Source organism: Chelonia mydas, chromosome 11 (genome assembly GCF_015237465.2).
Source record: "Chelonia mydas isolate rCheMyd1 chromosome 11, rCheMyd1.pri.v2, whole genome shotgun sequence".
NCBI classification, from domain to species: Eukaryota; Metazoa; Chordata; order Testudines; family Cheloniidae; genus Chelonia; species Chelonia mydas.
In genome coordinates, this window is record NC_051251.2 from 59,448,438 (window position 1) to 59,463,426 (window position 14,989).

Consider the following 14,989-nt stretch of genomic DNA (forward strand, 5'->3'; position numbering starts at 1 on the left):
ATTTGGTGTTTCATCTTTGGTGTTAACAGCTCATTGAGCAGAACACCTCTTCTTGAACAATTGTTAGGTTGTCTGAAGAATTAGGAAGACAACACTGTCCTGTTTGTACATTTCTTATTATTATTTATATTAGTTCACATTTTACTGTTTTTCTTGCGTATTTAAAGGTTGGAAACTTCATTAGTGTTTTAAATGAGAGCTTACATTTGGAGTACAATTATATGGCAAGAGTTAATTTCACTAAATATTGCAGACAAAAGATCATGAACTACAGAGGCCACTGGTTAAGGTTGCACATGCAACTTTACGTGAACTCCTGCCCCCTTGTGTTTATTCATTACAATACAGTCTTTATTTAAATAATCACAAACTATTTCTCAAGTAATGCAGTATCATAAAGTGTTTATCTACAACATACATACATATATGTAGTATCTTCTAGCAGGGTCTCATGTTCTGTGTATGCCAGAAAAACATAATCAGTTAATCATTTACTGTATAAAGTACAAAGCAGACGATACATGCACAAGAGCACTTGAGCTTTAATGGGCAACACAGAGGACTAGTGGAGAGTTGTTTAATGTATATAAAAATATGCATTACAGTACAGTCCTTCATTATTTGATCACATATTACTTCTGAAATATAATATGATATATATAATACACAGAAATCTGCATAGCTATTCTACATTGTCTACTTGTTTATATATATTACACACACAGAGCTACAATAAATGAATGTTAAGATTCCAAAGTCAAGCACTCAAAAGTAAGGAAATACCACTTTTAAGGTTGCCTATTTAGACTTAACTGGGCCCCTTCTGCGTATGCATTGATAGTCTTTAATTACATGATCACATCCTATTTTTTCTATAGGACCCTTGCCTCATTCAATGTACAGCATGGATGGTGCTCACTAAATGAGCAGCTATTTAGTGTTCCATTTTATCTTCGTCATTCAACGTGCTACCCCAGGCATTATTTACTGCATATTATTCACATCCTGCTCTAAATACAGAATTATTCATTTCCTCATAGGTTTCTTTTGTAATGTTTCTCATCATTGTGTGTGTGTGTATGTGTGTGAGAGAGAGAGTGAGAGAGACAGTGTGTGTGTGATTGTGTGTTGGGGGACTGTGACTTGTGAGAGGCAGAACGTATGTCGGTGTGAGAGTCTCTGTGTGTGTGTCTGTCTGTGTCAGTTAGGGAAGTGCACTTTAAGTCCCCTCCCCTCCATCCCTCCCCCGCTTGGCCCGGCTCCCCGCCGCCCCCCTCCCGCTGACACACGTGGAAGTTTCACTCCTCCTGTCCTGGCGTAGGCAGGCAGGGTCCAGGGAGGGACTCCGCTCCGGGCAGCGGTGGGCCAGGCTGCTCTGGGTTCCCCGCGGCTGGGGCGGCAGACCCGGAGGCTGGCGCCCTCAGCTGGCTGGCTGAGGAGGGAAGGAGGGAGGGGGCGAGGTTGAGGTCAGGGAGAAGCCCGCGGGCCCAGCGCAGGGGAGGGGGCGGAGAAGAGAGGATTCCAGCCACGGCCAGCCAGGGGAATGGTGCCCCAAATTTTCAGGTGCCCTACGCAGCCACGTATGCTACGTATGCCTAAGAATGGCCCTGACTGAAGGTTTTATAGGACCTTGCAAACAGTGATGTATACACTCTAAATATCATTTCCAAGGCCAACAGCCATTGAGGCCCTGTAACATCTTGTTTGCTGGATTTTCCAGTGCCTAGGGCTGCCCCATTCAGAGTTTATCATAAACTTCCATTATTTCCTTTCTTTGTGCCAGTGAAGATCCTAGATGGTTCATGGGCCTGGTGTGGAAGAGAGTCCCTGGGGGTGAGGTTGTAGGAGAGTGAGCCCTCCTCACACCCAGCACTGATGGCTCCTGTTCCATGGGGATGGGCCTGTCTCCTGGGTCTGTGTGTTGTGATCTCATGTGCGAGGTCATAGCAACACAGAGGGTCAGCTGGGCCAAGTTTTAGTGAGTGGCAGGCCAAATCTGAGTAGCACTGTAACCCCACGTGCCAGGTGGCAATGCCGCTGACTCAAATCTGACCCAGCAGCACTATTGATACATAAGGTATGGTAGCCCAAGGCCTGGTCTATGAGTGGGAGAATAGCGAAATTCCACCTCAGAATAGGTAAAATCATGAGGCTTGACATCTGAGTGGGTGCATTTAGAGAGACTGGGAATCAATTCAGGGCTTTGGGAGATACCATCAATCTTTGAATCTAACTTGTTTTAATTTCAGCTACTGATTGATTTCCTAGATTTCATGCTGCAATGTATTTCTGAAGGATTATTATTCATTAAAGAAAATTAAGGATTTTAACTATATTAAAATGTCTTGATTTCATATATAATCTCTGTACAGTTTATGGGTTTCAAAACCTAGAGAAATGAGGGATGAGAGGAAAACAAGTGAGTTAGAACTAGAAATCATATGAGGATAAAGGAGCCTTCTGGTGAATTTATATGCCATGTTCATTAAATCAACATAACCAAATGACCCTTTTAGAAGAAGTCCTGAATATTATACTATTATAGCATTTTCAAGTAGCATAATGCACTTGTTACAGCTTCTGTCATTCATAACATTGTTAAAAATAAAAATTGGAGGGCTGGGCCAATCAACCTTGTGTGGTTGTTCTGAATGTTGCCAATGGAAGACAATGATTCAGTTTCCAGTTTTGGTGTCTCACTCTCCATACAGGCAAGGAAGGCCCTGGAGACTCTGCAGAGATAATGTTCTCAGCCATGTTTAGCTAGTCAGCTGTTCTCTCCTTCTTAAATTTTAAAGGTAAAAATAAATTAGGGACATATAGTGTAATCCATACAGCATGATTTGCTTCTCATTTCTGTTACTTTGTCTGTTGTATGGTCCTGAATCTTTCTAATGTACATTAAAAAAAAATGACATGTCCTCTTTCTGCTTTCTTTCAGATTCATCTAATTCTTTTCACCGAGATGAGACTATTGTTATTGCCTTGGCCTCAGTCTCTGTATTAGCTGTTTTGATTGCTGCTATATTCTTTGGATATAGGATGCTTGCAGGTAGAATTTGATGTGCTTTTCTTTTTTCATATTATTCTTTTGACTGTTCTTCACAATTATAATTCCCTTACCTCCCTGTATTCCCACCCCTTTAAATACATTTCTTAATGGCCCATAGAAATTTATAAGGACTCCCACACGTTTTCAATCTGGGTTCCATTTTTCTTCCATGAATCCTCTGCTTAACAAATAGCTGGAGTGGAGCCATCAGTCTTCTCTAAGGCCAACACCAGTGGGATTCTGTGTCACGCACGAAAGAATAATTGTGTAGCAAGTAGCCATCACCTTCCCAACCACCTACTCTTCCCATCTTAGTTTTACTAGCTCTGGGGAGAAGGGTTTGCAGTGTTACTCCTGGCTTGGCATGTCCTTCACTGTATCAGCCACTGTTGCTGTCAAGTCCCAGAATAGTTCTGTAACCATTCTCATATGTATTCTTGCATAAAATCTTAACTATCAGAACTTTTGGTACCTGTATCTGCAGGGGACCGTAAGCAAGGTCTACACAGTATGAACATGATGGAGGCAGCAGCATCAGAGCCTTCACTAGACCTGGATAATCTAAAATTGTTAGAGGTAAGTATGCCACTCAGAATTTCTGCCTCTGTAATTTACTCTTCATTGTTTGCTCCACCTGTGATCAAATTACCTGCCAGATATTGTTGTAATATTTAAGAAACAGATATATGTAATAAATGTGCTATATTTTCCCACTTTTGTATTGTCCTGATTGTATCTGTTGTGAACTGCAGTAAAAACCATAAACAAAATCACTAAACAAATGGAGGTTACCTCAGAAATACCGGAAGCCAAAGACATTATTTTACCCTCTCTCTTTACTCACCAGTATCATTGATATTAGTCAGAATGTGCTCTTCTTTTAGAAGAGCATTAACTACTGAAGAGCAGTAAGGGGTACTTGCATATATTGTACTTCAATGTCACATCAGAAATGCTTTTTCTATTTGATAATAACCATGTTAAAAATATTTAGAAGTACAATATCTTACAGTAATAGTCTGAAACATTGTTATAACATTACTATAAGTATAGAATCTACTGTGGATTGCAGTAGTACATTTCAATAATAGTGGGATGCTTCATGTTTCCTCAATCTCCTTCATGTCAAATAGTCTGCACAGTGAGGTGTTCCCCATGTCTATGGCAACTGGACGCAGTCCAGATCTTTTCTCTGGACCTCCGCTTAGGAATCAGGAATAACTCTCCAGAATTCTCTGCCTCTGGGTGGCACAAAAAGCTGACTCCAGGTCTCCCTTTGTATCAGAACTTTCAGAGGATGTATAAAAGATTAACAAAGTGTCTCTGTTTCTTCATTGACTTAGAAGTTTTTCTGCCTCAAAACTGTTAAACTTAAAAAATTTAGCACTGAGGAGAGTTTGAAGGACAGCATCGCTGTCCCCGTGTCTCAGAAATGGCAGAGAATGACAGCAGGCCACAGGAACTCAGTTTCCATGTCCCTGCTGAGACACTGCAGTTGGCTGCAGGGAAGTCTGGCTTCTGATGGCGTGTAGGCAAGGTCATCTCTAAGATAGCTGAGCAGGCCACAGTGAAACCAGCTCCAAGTTGGAGTTTGGGCAAGGTCTGTGTCAAGAGAGTTGAGCTGACTTTATGGAAGCTTCCTTCACTAAGACCAGGCCAGAGTCAGTGACATGTTTTCGAGTCCCCATGTCTTCTCCCTTAGTCATGGGACTCCTGTTCGTAGAGTTTGCAGAGCAAACAGGAAGGTTTCACTGGAGCCTCCTGAATCTCCTGGGAAGGCAAGGTTGGTGGGAACCAGGAAGGAAAAAATTCCTGCTCCGAGCCATCATGTAGTCAATGTCAGTGCTGAGGTGGTTGAGAAGGGTGCAAAGCATCCCCCCTTCGCACAAGTTGTTTTACCTGCAAGGCTTCACCTGTCATGAAAAGTGCCTTCATCTGGGAGTGAACCATCTCAGAAAATGAGTGCTTGAGATAGTGAGGGAAGGATATTCAGTAGAACTCACTCATTGTCCCAGAGAGAAGTTTATCCTTTCCCCAAAAAATAATAAACCAACACTATCAACAAGACACTTCATAGCATCAAAAGATGAAGGATGGGATTAGGAACTTTGCTGTGAGTTTTTTCTCAGACCTGTGTGCCACAGAGCCTGTGTGTCCATCTGAGACTTGGCGGCTCCTTGAGGATCTTCTTAGGATCTCAGCATTGGATGTGGACGAACTTGAATAGGGTCTGACACGCTCAGAATTGACTTCTGCACTAAATGACTATGCTCTAAGGAAGGCACATGGTATTGATGATTTGCCTGTTGAGTTTTATAAGGCCTTTTGGCCCTTCTTGAGCCTGACTTGCTTCAGGTTTTTCAGGGGGGCATCAGAGACAACGGCTACTCAGTTGTCATCGAGCAGTTCTTCCTGTTGCCTAGGAATGGGGACCTTGGGGAGGTGAAGAATTGGAGACCTGTATTCCCGCTTTGCCCTGAATAGAACCTATTTTCAAATGCCTTGGCAAATAGACTGAACACTGATTGATTCAGTCATGCACCCTGATCAGACCTATTGCATTCCTACTGGTCCATTTTTGATAACCTTTTCCTAACGCGGGAGGTAATTTCAGCCTCAAAAATCTTTGATTTGCATATGGGGTTGATTTCCCTTGACCAAGAAAAGGCTTTTGATAATGTAGATCGTAGATAATTGTTTCGCGTCCTTTGTGCTTTTGGTTTTGAGCCCAGGTTTGTCCTCTGCATTCAGTTGCTGTATAATGAGATATATATGTATATATAGTCTTCTTCTCAAGGTGAATGGTGTTTTGAGTGCTCCCTTTCCAGTCTGTAGGGCAGTGGTGGACAACCTGCGGCTTGCGGGTCACACGCAGCCTGTCAGGGTAATCCGCTGGCGGGCCGTGAGACAGTTTGTTTACATTGACCATCCACAGGCACAACTGCCTGCAGCTCCCAGTGGCCGTGGTTTGCCATTTCCGGCCAATGGGAGCTGCGGGAAGCAGCGTGGGCCACAGGGATGTGCTGGCTGTCACTTACTGCAGCTCCCATTGGCAGGGAACGGCGAACCGTGGCCACTAGGAGATGCGGGAGGCTGTGCCTGCGGACAGTCAATGTAAACACTGTCTTGCGGCCTGCCAGCAGATTACCCTGACAGGCCATGTGCTGGCCGCAGGTTGCCCACCGCTGCTGTAGGGGAATCAGACAGTGTTGTTCCCTGTCTGGATTATTATATGGTCTTTCTATGAAGCCTCTGTTATGTGTGTTGCAAAAGCACCTTTCTGGCCTTTCTCTCCTGTTTGAGCTTGTGTCCCGGTGAGTCTCCAAGTAAGTTGATGATGTGACTCTGTTTATTACTCATGATTGTGATGTTCAGGTTTTGACTGAATGTCAGCACTCTTTTGATCAGGCTTCATCAGCTCTCATAAATTGAGAGAAGAGCGACCCACTCCTGCTGAGGCTTGGGTGATCTCTTGTCCCCCGACTTTGCTAGGGGGCTGTTGTGGAGCCGCACTGGTTTAAGGCACTGGGAATTATGCTGGGACTGGATTATATTTTGGGTCAGAACTGGGAGGGAGTTATGGAAAAGTGGAGGTTGCAAAAGTGGAAGTTAGATTTTCTAGACTTTCCCCAATCGATTATAACAATTTTAAATTAGGGCAAATATAGAACCTAAACAAGCTGAAAGTATGTATGTCTTTAAGGGTGATATGCAAACCACTAAAAGCTAGGAGAGGTTGAGACAGCATCCTTAACTCATAGCTTTTGTTCTTTGGGTTTGCAATACATACAGCAAGTAAGATTACTTAGTGCTCATAAACTCGCTAAAAGAGGATACATACTACAGTTAACTGTGAACAGTGAGGTCATGCATGAGCTAAAAAACATTTACTTCGCAAATTACTGTATTAGATGGTAAAGAAAACTAGTTAGCAGTACAGAAAAAAATGGGTTTTATCTGTGCTGTGTTTTTTAAAAAATATGCTGAATAAATGAGTTAATTTATATATTTGGAGCATAGAGAAATGGAATAAGGTCTAGTTTTGCCTGTGGTTGCTTGGAATGTCATACAGACTTTTGGACAACATTGCATTATTGTTATACAGTACAATGTATTCACTACGGTGTGTCAGTGTGCTTGTGCAGTAGTGACATTTTCATGATGCATTGCCGTGTAGGAGCTGCAGCTCCTTCAGGGCCTTCTATACAAAAACTATGAAATGTCAGCAGATTGTTTTGCAGCCACCATTTTTTATTTATTCCTTTTGAATGTCTAAGTCCCAGTGGCTGCTTTAAAAGCTCTATTTGGGATTTAAAAAACAATTTCAAACATAGAAATGTTTTCAATTGCTTGGTTGTAAAACAAATTTTTAAATAACATTTTTAAACTATTCTACCCTAAAAGGTGAATATTTATTTTTAGTAGTGCCCTATAATTATTGTGTCTTGCTAATTTCATATCAAGATTGTTCCATTTAGAAATAAAAATATGGTTTTTTTTTAACTGCTAGATGCAAATTCTCCTTGGGCTCTGAGAGCCAGTCTTGCTTCTTTTCTTCTCATGCATCTTAATAAATATATTTCAGTGCTAATTATGCCCTCAGTTACACCTGTGCAACTCTGGCTGAAGGCTTATGAGACTGCACAAGTGTAACTGATAGCATCATTTGAAGATAATGGGATGCCTAGATGTAACTGAGTGCATAATTTGTGCTACAACATTATCATCACTGGTGGCGATGTGGGAAAAGGAAGGAACCTGGCTTGACTCAGGCTGACTTAGCAGCTGGCATTTGGAAAAGGATCATTTTATTTTTAATTTCCAAACTTTTAGCAAGCTGTCTGTGAAAATAAGTGAGACACAATAAACATGGAGTTCTGCAATGCCATTTTTACAGTGTAACTACTCAAAGTAGAACCACAGTTGTAAATTGTGACACTGTGCTGGGGTTCTTGGAACCATGAGCCACTGTGTTACTCCTCTCAGCCTCAGCAAGTGAGAGCTTTGCTGCTGCTAAGCTATGTGTTAGCTCCCTGACACACCAGCTTGTCTGCAGTGCCAGCAAACTCTCTTCAGGACTTTGCCAATCCAAACCTTGCTTAGCAGGTTAGAATCAGTGAACTCTAGTTCCTGAGTTCCCAGAGACATCTTTTTCTCCAGTGCACAGCCCCTCTGTCTGTAGGACCTACAAAATCTTATGTTCGCTGCCCCCTTTAAAGACGCAGAACACAGCATCTTATTAACTTGACTAGGGGGTTAACAGACCCTTCCCTTCCATCGAAGCACTGAGTTGGTTTATGGTAAAAGTAAAACCAGTTTATTAACAAAAGGACCTATGTTTAAGTGATACCATGTATAAAGAATAAGGATAGAAATGGTTACAAACAAAAGTAAAAAGATGCTTCTAAGACTAAAACTCGGCTTCAAACTAGTCTTTTGTTCAAAGAAGTTTTTCTCACCACAGTCATTCTTCCAGCATGGCAAACCCATTCTTTAGCCACAGCTCAAAACCCTTGATTTCTTTGACTCCTCAGGTGAAGGATGATTTAGGGGTTCGCCTGCCCCCCCATAGTCCAGTCAACCTTTGAAATGCTGAAGAGTGTCCCCTAATAAAGTTCCTTTCCCCTGTTGGATGTAAAAGTCACACTGTCTGGTGTAGATGCTATGCTGGCTTCTTCCTCATTTATGATTTTTTTTTTTACAATGCAAATGATTTTCCTGCAATCTCCAATACCCATTGTCTTTTGGCCTTACCTCAAGCACATACACACTCACGCAGGCAGACCCACATTCCTTTGGCTAGAAAAAAATCTTTTACCTGCATGATTGGTTTACAGACTGCAAAACATAATATAAGAGAGTATGTGTAATTTTATATATAGTGTTAATGTGTACATTTCACAATGATATTAATCACCAGGGTGTCACCTGTTCTCATCCGATACCTTACATGACACCTTTTAGATACAGATTATGACAGCAGTGAGTTGGGGTACTGGGCTGGTCAAGCCAGCTGAAACTCAGTGCTAGATACCAGGGAGTCCCTTGCCTTCTGGGTTTGGGACACCCTTAGGATCACATAAATGCAGCTGTAGGATCGGTCTTCTCTGAGAACCAAATTCAATACAGTGTTCAAAACTTCATCGTTTACTTGGAACCCTGCTCTTTCTGTCATGGGGCAGTAACAGTTTTAAAAACAAACTTTTTAAACTGGAGTCAGAGGTCTGTATTCCAAAAATGTGTGCACACATGTGTATTTCTTTGCCTGTACATAATGAGTAATTCCTTGTGGAAGAATAGTGCCATGCCATTATCAAATTTTAGCATGTGTTTGCATTTATTCCATGCAAATCTGAACCTCAATTTTATGAAAATGTATTTCTTGAATTCTGACACTGTATTTGGTAATACATGTTGAGTATATGATAGTGCAATTTAAAATGTAGCCCATACCTATACATATCCATTTTACCTTGCAGCGTGAAAACCTCACTTGATCATTACCATTTGAATCAATGTAATGACTACTTTAAACTTTTTACAGCTGATTGGCCGGGGGCGATATGGAGCAGTGTATAAAGGTTCCCTAGATGAGCGTCCAGTGGCTGTAAAAGTATTTTCCTTTGCCAACCGCCAGAACTTTATCAACGAGAGGAACATTTACAGAGTCCCACTGATGGAGCATGACAATATTGCCCGCTTCATTGTGGGAGATGAGCGATTCACTGCAGATGGACGTATGGAATATTTGTTGGTGATGGAATATTATCCCAATGTAAGTACTTCATAGAAAATAAATTGGTTTGTTTTGTATACCTAAGAATAGTAAAATAGAGAGGATGTAGTACTGTCCACACTGGTGCTTAGGTCGGTATAACTTATGTTGCTCAGGAGGGGTCTTATTCACACCCTTGAGCAATGTAAGTTATACTGAAATAAGTGGTAGTGTAGACCTGGCCTAAGGGATTAAGGGGTGAGTAGCTACCCCCTCAGCTGTGGCTAATTGGTTGATCAGCAACAGTTGAGATAAGAAACTGCAGCCCAGGCAGAAGGGGGTTGCTGTCAGAGAGGCTGAGAACCACTTTGTACCAGCAGTAGACTGGCAGACAGCTATTCAAGGAACAGGATTAGAAGCCCCTGAGGACTGATATGAGACTGCTGGGGAGGGCACAGAGACCCTAAGCAAGTATCACTTCTGCTATATTCTCTGAGTTAGAGGAGATAGGAATATGACATAAGGATTTGAGAATAGCTGGAGTTGAACTAGAAGAGCAAAGACATAAAGGACCAGTGTACTTCAAAGGGGCCTGAGGCCAGGCAAGAAAGACTGAATCACCTCACCTTAATTCTCCCATGGCAAATAAATTGAGTTCTATGCAATTTATGGTGTGCGTGTTATGGGGGTGAGAGGTGGAGAGTAATCTTTCACATGAGATCTTAAAAACTAAGGATGAGTCTGGTTGCTCCATGTGGACGTTAAAGACCTCATGGTATATTTGTTTAAAAAAGATAGGCAGGAAGTGAGACTGATGGGAACAATTTCCACCATACCCTTTGCCAAAATGTTGTGTAGTATGCTTTGTTCTGGTTGATTTGCAGACCTCATACCAGAAGTGGCTGAATTTCATCATTGGGGTGTGTGTGTATACATTATAACTAATATTATATACATTAATAATGATGAAATTATTATAATAAAATAATTGAAGTTTATGTGAAATATATATAACAAACACAAGCTTTAATTTTATTTCAGAATTATTTATTTGATTCTTGTTGGTTTTAATATATAAAATAGTTAATATATTCAGGCAGTGGGATAACTTTTAAAAATGAGATTCGTCCTTGTGTAACTGAGCTACTAATACCATATTCACTACTGTCCAGAAGGATGAGGGCTGTGGGATGAGTCTTTGGGGAGAAAATGGGTGGGGAGCATCAGTGTTCAAACAGGAATGGAATATCCAAGGGCAATTATTTTAATCAATAGTAATAATTATTTCTTTATATTTAAATGCTTCCCATCCAAGATATTTTAAGCTTTTATATATATATAATATATATATATTTTTTTAAAGGCCAAATGATGTGGCATAACTTATAAAGGAGACAGTGCCCATGATTACAATTGAATGCTATGAAGAATGTCTTAGGTGACAGTGATTAAAACAGAAAATGCCTCTGAAAAAGCAGTAGCAGTGATAGATGGATGTGTAAGCAGAAAGACCTCTACAAACCAAGAACTCCCACAGGAAAAGTTCAGTCTCATGCACACCTCAGGTGCAGTGGTTTACACAAGCAAAAAAAGTGCTCTGATTATATATCAGAGATATTCTGAGATGTGTGATGTAAAAGGTTACAGAGTATTGTCAGGCAGTGAGGTATTAACCTTTTTGTTATAAATCACTTTCCCAAACTTAAGTGATCACTCTCTTGATGTGTGCATGATAAACACCCATTTTTTCATGTTCTGTGAGTATATAAATCTCTTCACTGTTTTTTCCACTGAATGCATCCGATGAAGTGAGCTGTAGCTCACGAAAGTTTATGTTCAAATAAATTGGTTAGTCTCTAAGGTGCCACAAGTACTCTTTTTCTTTTTGCGAATACTGACTAATACGGCTGCTACTCTGAAACCTTTCCCAAACTTAATTTTCTGGTTGAAATTTTCCACATTTGGTCTTAATCTGAGAGAGAGAGAAAATTGTTCTCGAAAGATCAAGTAAAACTAGTTCAGCTAATTTTCAAATTTGAGGACAGTGGAAAAAATACGCTTTTGCCATTGTGCTATTTATATACCTGAGTATGAAATGAGGCTGATCTTATAGGCAAACATAGTATGCAATCATGTAAATAAGCACTGTATTGTAATGCATATACTACCCTGGGGGAATTCTGCACCACTGTGCAATGCAGAATTTGTGCAGAATTAATGTTCTGCACAGAATTTCCTTTCCTCCCCAAGAACTGGGGACATTAGACCCAGCAGAGACCACCTCCCTAGCTTGCAAATATAAGACACTGCTGGGAGGAGGGGGAGCTGGAGGGTTCCCGGCAGCTGCATTTCCCAGCATGTCCTGAAGGAAGGTGGCAGTGTGCAACAAACTCCGTATGAGCCCAGGACTCAGCATCAGGCTGTTTCTCCCTCTGGAACACTGGGCTGTAAGAGGAGGGGCTGCGAGTGTCTGGACTTGGGGGCACCCCACAGCTGAGCTCTGGGGATTGGGGATGTGGCTGTCTGTTCTGAATCATGCCCCACATTTGGGCTCTGGGGATAGGAGATGTGGGTGTCTGGCCTGAGGGGGGGGTGCCCAGTGGCTGGGCTCTGGGGGGAAGGGGTGCGGGTGTCTGGTCTGGGGGAGCACCCCAGGGCTGGGCTCAGGGAGGGGTCAGAGGATGGGAGTGTCTGGGCTGGAGGGTGCCCTGTGGCTGGGCTCTGGGAGGTGGGGAGGTTTAATGGACTGTAATGTCAGTAAGACTACTTGCATAAAGAAGTGCTTGTGGGAGTAAAGATTGGCAGGATCTGGCCCTTATTTTACTGGAAATCTTGCATCTTCCAGATAGAAGAGACTGGAGTTTTTCCTCTGGACACTCTTTGAAAATAAGAGCTATCTAGAATCTTTTCAGTTCCCAAAATGAGAGCATTCAGTTTCTCTTTCAGATGTGTTCCTCCACAGCTTTGTTAGGAGCTCTATTTCCTTAACTTCTCTCAGTGGGAAAGAGGATCATGATGTTCCTGTTTCTATCCCTGCAATGTTTGTTGACTGACTGAGGGCTTGTCTACACTTATAGCGCTTAGTGAAGACGCTGTCTATGTCGACATATATAGTCCACCTCCCAAGTAACTATGTCAACGGGACAAGCCCTCCTGGCTACGTAGTGCTGTCTACACTGCAAGTTTGGTTGGTATGAATGTGTTGCTCAGGGGTGTGGATTTTGCACTATACTAACATAAATTGGTAGTGTAGACCAAGCCTAAATCTGCTGGAACTGGGAAAATACCATAAACCTCTTATTATGGCTAAAATCTTGATATTGTTCAAAGTCCACCATTTTTTACTCAACATAATAGTTTCTTCAATTACCTTTGTTCAGGCACTGTTCATCAGGAATTTCAGAATATTATAACAGCTGCAAAAAATAAATGAGTCTCTTGGTTTATCTACTTTCATTTTCTGACTAAATCAAAAAACCAATAGCAGCAGGAAACACTGATAAAAGTGAACTTGGGCCCTGATCCAGCAACTGATAGCATGCAGATAGACTGATGAGCAATTTCAGGATCAAGGTCTTAGGGAGCACTGCGTGTGATGTGGACCCTTGAAAAGGTTTTGACTTGGTTATTCAACGTGATAAAATTTCAGTGCACTGTTTTTACTCTTTCTCTAGGGTTCTTTGTGCAAGTATTTGAGTCTTCACACCAGTGACTGGGTGAGCTCCTGTCGTTTGGCACATTCGGTAACCAGGGGCCTGGCATACCTTCACACAGAGTTACCTCGAGGAGGTATGGTCAGGAAGGGAAATGTTTATACCACAATAACTGGGATTGTACCAGACAGTAGTTGGCGGCTGGGGGTTGTTGTTTTGTTTTTAATGTTCGTAGCGAAGAGAAAATGTATGGTTAGAGACGTTAATTAATGTGAGCAAATGATGACTCAAAATACAGACTACACAGAGCTTCCTGTAGTACATTCTGATCTCCTGAGTACTCCAGGACCGTGATGTAGATCTGTAGACACTTTTATGAAAATGTGGAATGAGAGACAACAGAATCCTATAAACAGGCAAGCAAGAAGCAGAGTTGCACAATGCTGCTGTATCATAGCAACAGATTACTAAAGACCTATGGATTTAACGTACAGTATCTCAATGAAAGAAAATGGATGAAGTGTTCTGATGTGTTGTGCAGTTCAGTTATAGGTCACTGAACTAGTGTATGTGGTTTAAAAAAGAGTGGGTATGATGTATATGGAAGGAAAACACTTAAATCTTCTGATTTATTGTAGTTTTATTTTTCATACTATATCATTTTTTATTTCAGGACAAAGACCATATCTTTTTGATGTATAAATGACATCACCTACGTACTTTAATGCTTTATTACAGCACTAGATGGGACAACATACTGATATAAGCCTTTTTCTTCTGTGCTTGCATGCTTCATTTAATATTTTGGGAGCTAAAGTATCGTGATTATATACCAGACATATTTGGAGATGCGTGATGTAAAAGATTACAGAGTATTGTCAGGCAGTGAGGTATTAGGCTTTTTGGTTCAAATGGAAAAGATAAAAAGCTGTGGAAAGGTTAGTTCACCAGTAACTAGTAGAATTTGAGAGGGTGCTGAATTTTAGATTAAAAGCAAGGTTACATAAAGATAAGTATTGATATTTGCTAAAGACAGTGAAAAATAAAGGAAAATAGCTATATAAATACCAGTCTGGTGTTACCATACTTGGTATTCATGTATGCAGCCACCACCTTAATTTAATAATTTTGAAATGTACATCCAGGTCTCTCCATAAGCAGCTATAATTGTGTAAGCCTTCCACCACCATAGAGACAGAGTAATAGACTGATTTGTAAAAGCCAGCAAAAAGCTCACAAAGTTTAAGAAACTCCTATGGTTCTATGAACATCAGATCATAACAAAACCACCTCTATAGTCTTGGCTGTTGTAGTAAACAAGTCTCGATTCAAATAATGGATATAAACTGTTCCACTGTCTAGCAGTAGTAACTTGAGAATTCTTGTTAAGATTATATTCACAATATTTTATGATAAGAGCATTGCCAAGCCTCTGTAATAAACCTTTCCAGAAAGCCATATTATACAATTTATAGTGAAAGCCACAAAAATTTGCTAAAAACATCAAGACTGCAATTAAAAACCCCTGGCTGGCCCATGCCAGCTGGCTTGGGCTCATGGGCCTAGGGC

At 41.2% G+C, this 14,989-nt stretch overlaps 1 protein-coding gene across 4 annotated transcripts in view; it reads left to right on the forward strand.

The window, feature by feature from the left end:
* The window catches only part of BMPR2 (bone morphogenetic protein receptor type 2), a 174,248-nt gene that overhangs the window by 137,214 nt on the left and 22,045 nt on the right, over positions 1-14,989 (forward strand). For all 4 annotated transcript variants that reach the window (XM_043525715.1, XM_037912427.2, XM_037912426.2 and 1 more), the window contains 4 exons: positions 2,942-3,052; positions 3,537-3,628; positions 9,597-9,827; positions 13,442-13,556. In XM_043525715.1, coding sequence (XP_043381650.1) covers positions 2,942-3,052; positions 3,537-3,628; positions 9,597-9,827; positions 13,442-13,556 — 549 coding nt within the window. The remainder of the gene's footprint in view (positions 1-2,941; positions 3,053-3,536; positions 3,629-9,596; positions 9,828-13,441; positions 13,557-14,989) is intronic.